The following is a 10,209-nucleotide window of genomic DNA, read 5'->3' as shown; positions in this document are numbered from 1 at the left end:
GTCAAAGTCAAGGTGGTCAATGCCCGGGTGCCAAAGGGCCGAACGGAGGACAATGACAATGGTCGGTTGGGTAGTCAAGTCCCGATCGGTGGAAGACACGTCCGAGCAGACCTCCAATCTATCTCGGGATGATGCGTAAGACATCCGACGCTCGATACTGAGCAGTAGGATGTTGAGGGAGATCGGGTAGCTTGTCCGAACGGGGGAAGGTAGGTGTTACAAAGCCATCACATAGAAGAGCCACTAAGGTCGACAGAGCGGAGGGGTCCCGGCTCAATGCTACCCCGCTCGGACAAGCAGCATGACCTGGCCATGGACAGAGCGGAATCCCAACCGAGCTGCTACCTCGCTCGACCCAACAACGGGACCACTACAGTATCTCTCGGCATCCTTTTGGGTGGTAGTGCCGCTGACACGAGGCATGATCGACAGACAGATCATACGATGAAAACTTCTATTGGCTTGTCAGGGATATGCATGTCCTATTAAGGTATGGTGTCAGAAGTATTTTCATGACAGACCCTTTCATGGGACACATTGGAGAGTGTGTCCATGCCTCGAGAAGCAAACACGTCATCTACTAGGGCTCTATATAAAGGAGTTTCATCACCAGTGGAGGTACGCGTTATCTATTGTTTGCCCATAGTTCTACAGTTGCTCCACTTTTCTCCACATTCTCGGTGACTGATTTGAGCGTCAGAGGGACACTACGCGCTGAGGATTCCTTCCCTTGCCCGGCACTAACCCTACTTGTTTTACAGAGCGGAGCAAGGTCTTCAGCCGATCAACGAAGTCACCAAATTTTTAATTTTCCATCTTTCCGCTTTCGCACATGAACAAATAAAAATAAAAATAAAAATAAAAATAATAAATTTATTTAAAAATTTTGTTGATAATGTAAAAATGTCGGTAATAACAAGTATATTTTGGTAAAATAAAAATAATAATAAATTTATTTAAAATTTTTGTTGATAATGTAAAAATGTCAACGGTAATAACAAGTATATTTTGGTCCAATATATCTATTATATTATGAACATTAAAAAAACATTTATATACATGAAAAAAAAAGCTTTCCGACTTCTACTTTTTTTCATCCATCAAGTTGTTTTTAATTAAATTCAACGTCAAACGTGTTACAATAAAGAGTTGAATCGCGACACTCTTATTTTAAATTATCCTTCTCATGGAATGCCTTTCACCTGTCTCGTTCAATTCATTTCATTTTCAAAAATTACAATAGAACAGACAAAGACAAATATCAAGTTATAACAAATATACAAAATCAAATGAGGAAATAGTTGAAAAAAAAACATAACTGCATTAATTTTACTATTTGAGTAAGGATATGTCTTCTTTATTAATTATTTTTATGAAATCTAAAATAAAATTATATTAATATTTTTTTATATTAAAAATAATCTCAAGATTTATTAATAATTTTTATAATCGTATCAATTTATTTTTTTCATTAATCAATAAATAATTTAGAGTTCAAAATTCAATTATGAACAGAAAATTTTTTAAAAATATCTTAAACTTAAACTGATGTATTAAAAAATATATTTTTCTCTAATTAAGATTCAGTATAATATTAAATTAATTTTTTTTTATATAAAAGCAGTCCACTACAGTTTCAATTCTTGCCCGACCTAGCTCTCAATGTGCACGACTACAAGTAACCCTTCTAAGTTCTCTATTTCCTTGTCAATCGAGCCCTTCTAATTTGGGCAGTCATGCCAGTAGAGCTAGGTTATTCGAATTAAACGATTAAATTTAAAATTTTTAATTCTATTTATTCATAAATTCATTTTTTTAAAAAATATATTAATTTAATTGGTTCGATTTCGATTTTGAAAGTTAAAATTCTATTAAATCGAATAAACCGATTTTTTCCTACCAAATCCAACTAAATCTATCCAGGCTAATAGAAATCCTAATTCTCTCCTTATGCGGTTCTCTCACGCAACTCTTCTTTTTCTCTATGTTTGGATGAGATGAGTGAAGGTTTATTAACAGAAGGAAAAGGGAGGAAGAGAAAAGGGAAGTAAAATATTTATATTCTCCTTATTTGAGAGAGAGGGAAGGTTCATTAAAGTAACGTGCATGTGCTGCCGTGTTTGAGAAGAAAGTGAAGATAATGAAGGTTAAATATATAAAGTTATAAAATTATCCTCATTTTTATTAAAAACTTATGCGTTCAAAGTGGCAAAAGATGAATACGCTTGTCCCCAGCGCTTCTGTCAACCCGTCTCAGGGCCGGGCCAACACGGAGGAGGTAAATCACGGGCGGCTACTAATCTTTGGAATAGTGACTAGCACATAAGGGAGGAAAAAAACTTATGCGTTCAAGAATCTAGTACATTTTACATACATTTATTGGTTAAGACTTACACGTTCAAGTAATTGAAACTCATTTGTTAAAATCGACATCGATGTCGACGTCGGCATCAATGTCAGTGTCTAAGTCGACGTCGAAGTCAAAGTCGACATCAACGTCAAAGTCGACGTCGTAATCAATGTCAAAGTCGGCATCGAAGTCGACGTCAACCTTAAAGTTGACGTCGACGTCAACCTTAAAGTTGACGTCGACGTCAAAGTTCACGTCAACGTCAGTATTGACAGAATGTGAGCGTTGGGTAGTGCAAGTATTTTTCATTGTGACACAAAAATACCAAAAATAATAATTATTGGAATTAATATAATATAATAATATAAAATTGGAATATAATTTTTTTTTAATTCCCTTTACCCCTCTTTACATTTTAAATCAGGATGTAAAAAATTCTTAAGGTTAAAACTTATCCTTCCTTACATTTTCTTTCCATAGCTCACAGCTCACTCCCTCCAAATAGGATTTCAAATTTCCCTTTCCCTTCTTACCCTTCCCTTCTCTTCCCTCACCTCTTCTCAAACAGTACATAAATCGTGACTTCTCCTCTCTTCCTCACATTCGCCTATCGCTGCTTTCCTCACCTCTTCTCAAACAGTACATAAATCGTGACTTCTCCTCTCTTCCTCACATTCGCCTATCGCTGCTTTCCACTTCTTCTCAGCCGTCTTCCTGTCTCTCCGTTTCCTTCTATCATAGCATCCCTGTTTAAAGCTAATCTCTTCTGTTTTCACTCTGACCAAAGCTCCATCGAGTCTTCTGTTTTCTATTATTTTTTGCTTGTTTGATGTTAACAATTCTAAAATCTGCAAAACGCCTTTCTTGATTCTCAATGATGTCGATTGTGAAATTCTATTTGTTTCTTTTGGTGAGTTGTTTCTTGCTTGTTTGATGTTATACTAGCGATTTTAAAATTTCAAAACGTTCTTGATTCCCAATGATGTTGATTGTGAAATTCTACTGAAAATATCACCTCTACTCCATGAACTAGTGGGTTCACCTCCAGCTTGAGCAATCAGTCTCCATTTAATAATAATAAAAAATAATTAAAATATAGAAATAAAATAATAACTAAACCATCTGAATGTGATCTAAAATCATCAGATCTAATTAATACTTAAAACTGAATTCATCACTTACTTTCAAACTAAAACAATATTTTGCCCATCAAATACACATTTTACAATTCAGAAAGACTACCACAGCATGAAAGAAAGAGATAGGCAGTCAGTAGCCTACACTACACTACAAAGCATCAGCTCCTGACTTGAGTTCGATTATGTCCAAAGATCTCATAATGCAATCAGCCGACGCCATGTTGACAACAAAAACAGTTTGTTGGTTGCGGCATAACAAAATACATCAAACTGGAAAGAGCAACAAAAGGCCGCGAGTTAGAAAAACCTCTTCGCTGTTCAGCAGAAGCATCCAAATGTAGAATTAGTGAAGATTATCTCATGCAAATGTTAAAGAACAATGAACAAACAGGGATTACAAACAGCTAGAGCGAGAACTGCAATATACACAAGATACACAACCATATACATCAGGATGAATAAAACAACAATTTGTCAGATTTGAAACTGCAGCTAATCCAGTGATGAAATTGTTTTGGTAAAGGAATGAATTAACTACAGGAGAGAAAAATCATTAAAGTAAATCTAAGCCATTAAGAAATTAAATTAACCTTATAAAGCTATTCATATCAACGTTCGTCTAAACTATGAGTTCAATGAGCTTGGCAGTTTTTTTTTTCTCCTCCCTCCTTATTTCCATAGTCAGTGCTTAGTTTTCCCATATACGATGCCAAATTTGTTATGATTAATTTATGACAGCTTATAGAAATCTGCCAACTATAGCACTTTGCCTAGACCTCTGTCAGGAATGAAGCCAATGGAGCTCAAGTTAGAAAATTGAATGAGTTCTGATTAGGCTGGGAAATTTGCCCAAACTGAATTTAGTTTAGATGGAGTAGATGGGATGGGATGATACGGAGTTTAACTAGTGACTGAATTGATTGGATTTTATGATTTCAATGTATCCAGGAAAAGAATTAGAATTGCAGCTCGAGGAGACTTTTGTAGTCATGGATCAAAGTGGAGAAGACTTGGAATGGGTTGCAGTGATATCAAAGAATGTCCCAGATGAGTGATTTTTTTGTCATTCACGACTAGAATTCCCCTTTTATAGGAACATCCATCCAATGAATGAGTATCCATTCCCATAGAATTCCTCTTTTATAGACCCTATGAATGAGCATCCATCCAATAACACCTAGTTACACATTGTCTAATCATCAAAGAGTCCAAACTGTTCACTGTTGCACAATGGCCTCATTGATTGAACACGCATGGCCTCCGGATTGATTTACTACCCTGAATGACCTTGCCCACACCGATTATGCTTGCTCTGTACATAGTCACACATCTAGTGGTAGCAAAATTAATAGTTTTTTTTACACACATTAAAACAGAAGGACAATATTTAAAGGCATGAATTTGTAGACACTCCTAGAATTCATAACTTCTTAAGCTTTGTCTTGACCGCCTTAGCTCTACAACTGAAAAGAGATGATTTTCCATCATCACCACCAACAAAGATAATAAGGTAATATATGACTGCCAGGATGGATATGTGCATCTTCATACACTAAAAAATGGTTTAGAAGGAAGGGATATGTCTATTTTGTTACAATTGAAAAGAAGAAACATGAAAGACTGGATATAAGCCTCATGGGAAGAAAGTCATGTCCATAAAGCTTAATCCTAAATAATGAGATTATCTCATGAGATAGAAAAATCAAATGGTGATAGTTTTTTTTTCATGATATGCAATATAAACAAAAACATAAAATAGGCATTATTGAAAATACAAAGTAAATGATTCATTTAGTTGATGCAAGAAAGAAAGCATTCAGCTATGCATGATGTTCAGAAGAGTTGGAATTGAAAATAAAACATATATTTAAATAAGGAGCAAATCCTTACCCTGATGGATCTGTAGTCGTTTACAGTGCTTGATATACTATTGATCAAGCTTTATCCAAAATAGCCTCGACAATTTGGAGATTTACACAAGCATTTCCTGCTTCGAAGTGATTCTGAGCCAGGACCGTAATCATATGTCAATTCAGTCATAGGAGGAATGTGTTTCAGCGCAAAGAACATTATATGCGGATACTCCTCATCACCATGATCATGTAAAACTGGTTGCCAGAAAAGATTAGGAGAGCAGCTATGATTCATAAAACGTGCAATGTTGCCTGAATTCTTCGCACTTATTGTAAAGGGAAATGGCCGAAACACCTCATTAGCGATTCCTAATTCAGGATCTTCCAATAATTCAGGCCTATAATTGAATCTCATTACTTTTTCACCGAGATAAGTAGCTCGAAAGATATACTCACCCCCTTCATCTTCATCTTGAACCCTACTATCAATAATCTCACCTGTATATTCACAGACAAATGTTCCTGCTCTAATAGGGTCCCAGGAACAAAGACCCCAACCACATTCTTTTGTCCTAAAAACTTCAAAGTGGAGCCTAATGCCCTTCTGAGTGACCCTATTTCGGCAATTAAAAGAGCATTGGCAGGATAAACAGCATTCATATATTAAAGGCTTACGACATACAAGAAGGCCCATTGAATTATACGGTAAATCACCCCCATTTTGCTGGGCACAAGAGCAGTTCCGGTCACCAGGGAGACACACACTAAGACACATGCAACCCCGTAAAGGCTTCATCACATTAGTAGGGTGTGAACACTTAACATTTGTTATGTATACAAAATGGTTTGGTTTTCTCTCATAATCAACATCATTGACAAGGCAAACTGGAAAGTTCTCTGCACCTGATGATATGTCAGGTAGTATCACTCTACCTCTACTAGATGGATCCTTTTTCCACTTCTGCACCATTTTCCAGGTTGCAATTCCATCAGGCTGCCCTGGCTCTCTTAGTAACTTGTACTTGAACATGTTGAACCCTGCCTTGCCTTTATCAGTCCATGAACTTTCAATCTTATAAAGACCATCATAGATGTATATTTTACCAGTTTGACAATTAATATCTTTAGCACTACGTACAACCCGAATCTGATTCTTCCTGTAAAAACTTGTATCAAGAGCAAGGTTTCCTCTTTCCAGCTTTTGGTCATCTGGTTGTTTATGCCTGCCTGTACCTCCCTGGCCACTGTAAATCAAGACATCAACATCATCATCTTCATTATCATAACCACCAGATGACACAATACAAATGGCAACACGCTCTTCTTTGTCACCAAAGCTAGTTGTTAGGTAATCAATACCTGCCATACTAGGAGCATGCAATCCAATCAAGTTCATTTCAAACCTGAAGTAGAAAATTTCTCCAACTTCAACACCTGGAACAGATCCAATCCTCTTGCCTACATTAGCCCTCACATCCCTAGCAGCCATGATGGACCCAATTTTCAAGTCTTGGCGCCTGACCACATCTTTTGCCTCATCCAACTGAAGAAGCCTCCTACGGAGTGCATCAAACATCATAAGTATCATATCTACAGATTCCCTAGGGTCATCTGGCATAGATAGGGACAAGGGAAGTAGTTTTATTGGACTCTTGATAGGTCGTTTACTTTTGGCATCTGTCTTCTGGCTATCTGCTCGTACCTTTCTAGCTCTCTTGCCTGAGGATGTTGTATTACCTTCAAAAGAAGGGTCGTCATCGTCATCATCATCGGAGAGTGCAATGGTAGTACCTGCTGAACAAAAGAAGCTAGAGAATGATGTCCTAGTTGTTGTCTCATTTATGGAGCCATTAGGACCATATTTCATTGCAACCGTTTTCTGGGTACCTTGGTCGACAGGATCAGGAAAGGAAAGAGAGAAGCCAGAGGGAGTGATGCAAACAATGGGAGGCACAGTTGACTGTGTAACCGTGTCAAAGCCAAATGGCGCAGGGAACATTGGCGCCAAAGTCCGTAAAGGCTTCACGTCCAATACCCCTTTTTCCTCGGATGGAGGAGTCCTATTGGATCTTCTTTCCATGACAAAGCAAACAACTGAAGCGCAGAACAAGAAGAACCAAGTTTGACAAACTAGTAGCTCATTTCCCTTCTTCAAACCGTATGAACTACTGAAGAAAATGCAAACAAAAGGTTCAAATCACAGCTAATAGTCTCCAAGGCGAAGAAGTAACAAACAAATTAGCTATAAAGTATCCAACCATTCAGGAATCTAGGAGCTCATCAGAAAGCTTGGAAGTAAACATAAAATAAAAATACATAAAAAAAAATCTAAGTTTTAGAATATTGCCAAAATAAATATCGTAATGAGATAGCGAATCCTAGTCCATATCACTCAAACAGGGTACGAAGAAGAAAGGCAACTAGAGATCAAAAAGAGTATCCCAAAACAGTTGCGGCATGACTAACCACTCTTCAGGGTCTCTCGGTAACCCAAGTAACCCCAAAAGTTCATCAAAACGAACCTTCGAAAACCCGCAAGCACGAAAGTCGCAACCCTAACTCGAAGTCGAAGGGATCTCACAGATTCGACAGCAGAAGCAGCTTCACGCGAATCTCTCGCCGTACAGGAACCCGATCAGGGAAAGAGCAGAGGACAAAGAAGGGTCAAACAAGTACCAGTAACGCCGGCTGAAGGATGCGCGCTTGGGGTTCGCCTCGGGGACCTCGGGCTGCCTCCCCTCCTCCTCCGCCGCTCGCTCCTCGCGTCTGCGCTTTGCGTTTCGCCTTCTGGCTTTCCATCCCGTACTTTGTTTCTTTATTTACCTTGCCGCCCATGCACCACGTGGTGCCGCACCAGCCGTCCGATTGAAACTTTTCATTTTGCTCCATCAAATTATATCATTTTACCCTTCAAATTTATAAATACTATTAAAATACCCTTTGCAGTTCACTGTTAATTACTTGTGACATATTTTCCGAACCAATCAAATCTTGACAAGTGGTTGGTAGGTCAGCCAGTGAGATCTCCCTAATAGATGTTCTTAATCATGCACAAATTTGGCCTAAAGAAAGAAGAAGATGAAAGATTTACTTCTTTTCTTCTCCTCTTTCTCCTCAAGAGATTCAAATATTGAATTCCAAAGGTAAATCTTCCTCTGTTCTTTCTTCCATATATTTATTTCTCTAGGAAAGGAAATCTTATTCATTTTCTCGATATTGTTTTTTTCCCCTTCAGAAATTTGATATCTCTATCTGAATAGAGATTCTGAATTAGTTGATTGATCATCTTCCAATTGTTATGAACAGACACTCAAGGAAGGAGGAGAGAGGAGAAGAAGAAGGATTACTTTTGGCTTTAAGATTAGCAAATAAAAACAATCTGTAATGTGGCTCTTGTTTGTGCTGCACAAGGTCTTTCCCCCTCTGTTTGTTTTGTTCCTGAATTCCCTTCCAGTCATTGCTTGCACAACTCTTCTTCTTGGAGTCCTTTTGGTCCACAGCGAGCCGAACACCCGCAAGCACAAGCCCCGCGGTAGCCGCGATCGAACGAGGAAGGATTCAGTCACTGAAAAGGAAGGTTTGGAGCCCGATTCTAGAGCCACAAGGAAGACAGTTGTGAGAAGAGTTATTTCTAGTGCCATTTGTGTTGAGAAAGCAAGTGACGAGAAGGATGCCGATAGTGATGAATGGCATGAAATTGATCAAGAACAGGACGGCGATCTTTCCGATTTCAAGTCAGCCGATGGTAGTGACGTTGGAGAGACATATGGAGAGAAAGATGGTGATGAAAAAAATGTCGTGTCATGGAGTGAAGATGATCAGAGAATTCTCATTCAAATCGGGAACTCCGAGCTCGAAAGAAACCGGCGGTTGGAGAGGGTAATTGCCATTCGAAAGGCAAGGAGGCTGATGATGGTGGACAATGGAGGAGACAAGCCAATTCTTCATTCTCATCTCTCTTCTATCAATGCATCAAGAAAGAACCCAATTGAAGATCCTTATGACTCAACCGAGCCACCGGGCTCAGCCACCCCTTCGGCGCAAAGCCCGTTCGATCTTCCTCATGATCCTACAATATCCAAGGAGAATTCGAATTGTAGTTCAGATTCGTCGAATTCACACAATGAATGTGAATCGATTTCATCTGAGGCAAACAAGAAGCCTGATGCAACAGGAGCTGATCAATTTAGCTGGTTCGCATTGAGTCTGGCATCGGTCGATGAGCATGAATCGCTGTCGAAGGAGGTGTCGGTGATCGAGGAGGCGGATGTGATCGGGCATGAAATGTACAGAGCTCGCAAAGGTTTCGGTTCCGATGGCCCAGTTGTGAGCAGGGCTGTGCCGGCACCAGCAGCAGCTAAGAAGGCATTGCTGCGGTCAAGTGTGGTTTCAATGAGGATGTAGACTGAAACCGATGGAAGCATGAAGCTGAGTTCTTTATGTTGTTGCATATGGAGCTAGTGTGTTGTCTCGTGTACTTGTTCGGTCGGGTCGGTCGGTTAGCACGGGTCTGGTTCGATTGAAGTATACCCGTAGTCCAGTTGAGGTGCTCGGATTGAACTTGGTTTCAAAAGTGTGGGCCTAGCTCGATCGAGGTGCGCTTAGTCCAACCAAGGTGCTTGGATGGAGTCACTTTCGAGTCGGGGCTGAAGTGGATTGAACTCGGTTTCAAACACCTTGTTAGTCGGGGCAATGAATGGTCAATGTGTCTTTCTCTTCTTAGGGTTGTTGGAAAAATATCTCATATAATGAGAATTATTATATACAACATTTATATGCGGACCATCGTTTTTTATTATTTTTTTAACTTACGGTTATATCATTTAAGGTTTACTTTTAGGATTTGAAGGTGGAATTATAATATTAA

At 38.9% G+C, this 10,209-nt stretch overlaps 2 protein-coding genes across 2 annotated transcripts; one reads left to right on the top strand and one right to left on the bottom strand.

The window, feature by feature from the left end:
• Positions 1-3,479: 3,479 nt before the first annotated feature.
• On the bottom strand, positions 3,480-8,128 carry LOC122030508 (histone-lysine N-methyltransferase, H3 lysine-9 specific SUVH1-like). Its single transcript, XM_042589726.1, has 3 exons — positions 8,019-8,128; positions 5,380-7,510; positions 3,480-3,759 (listed from the first exon to the last, which is right to left on the bottom strand). The coding sequence occupies exon 2, from the start codon at positions 7,420-7,422 to the stop codon at positions 5,431-5,433; it is 1,992 nt and encodes a 663-aa protein (XP_042445660.1). The 5' UTR covers positions 7,423-7,510; positions 8,019-8,128; the 3' UTR covers positions 3,480-3,759; positions 5,380-5,430.
• A 253-nt stretch (positions 8,129-8,381) lies between these two features.
• Positions 8,382-10,064, top strand: LOC122030496. Its single transcript, XM_042589718.1, has 2 exons — positions 8,382-8,485; positions 8,649-10,064. Exon 2 carries the CDS (start codon positions 8,727-8,729, stop codon positions 9,744-9,746), a length of 1,020 nt encoding a protein of 339 aa, XP_042445652.1. The 5' UTR covers positions 8,382-8,485; positions 8,649-8,726; the 3' UTR covers positions 9,747-10,064.
• Positions 10,065-10,209: the final 145 nt, after the last annotated feature.

This window comes from Zingiber officinale, chromosome 1A, assembly GCF_018446385.1.
Source record: "Zingiber officinale cultivar Zhangliang chromosome 1A, Zo_v1.1, whole genome shotgun sequence".
Taxonomy (NCBI): domain Eukaryota; kingdom Viridiplantae; phylum Streptophyta; class Magnoliopsida; order Zingiberales; family Zingiberaceae; genus Zingiber; species Zingiber officinale.
The sequence above is the reverse complement of the archived record's forward strand: the minus strand, read 5'-3'. Positions and strand labels throughout refer to the sequence as shown.

Bases quoted from the DNA above. Each gene is read 5' to 3' on its own strand.
- LOC122030508 (XM_042589726.1), bottom strand. From the start codon at position 7,422: ATGGAAAGAAGATCCAATAGGACTCCTCCATCCGAGGAAAAAGGGGTA.
- LOC122030496 (XM_042589718.1), top strand. From the start codon at position 8,727: ATGTGGCTCTTGTTTGTGCTGCACAAGGTCTTTCCCCCTCTGTTTGTT.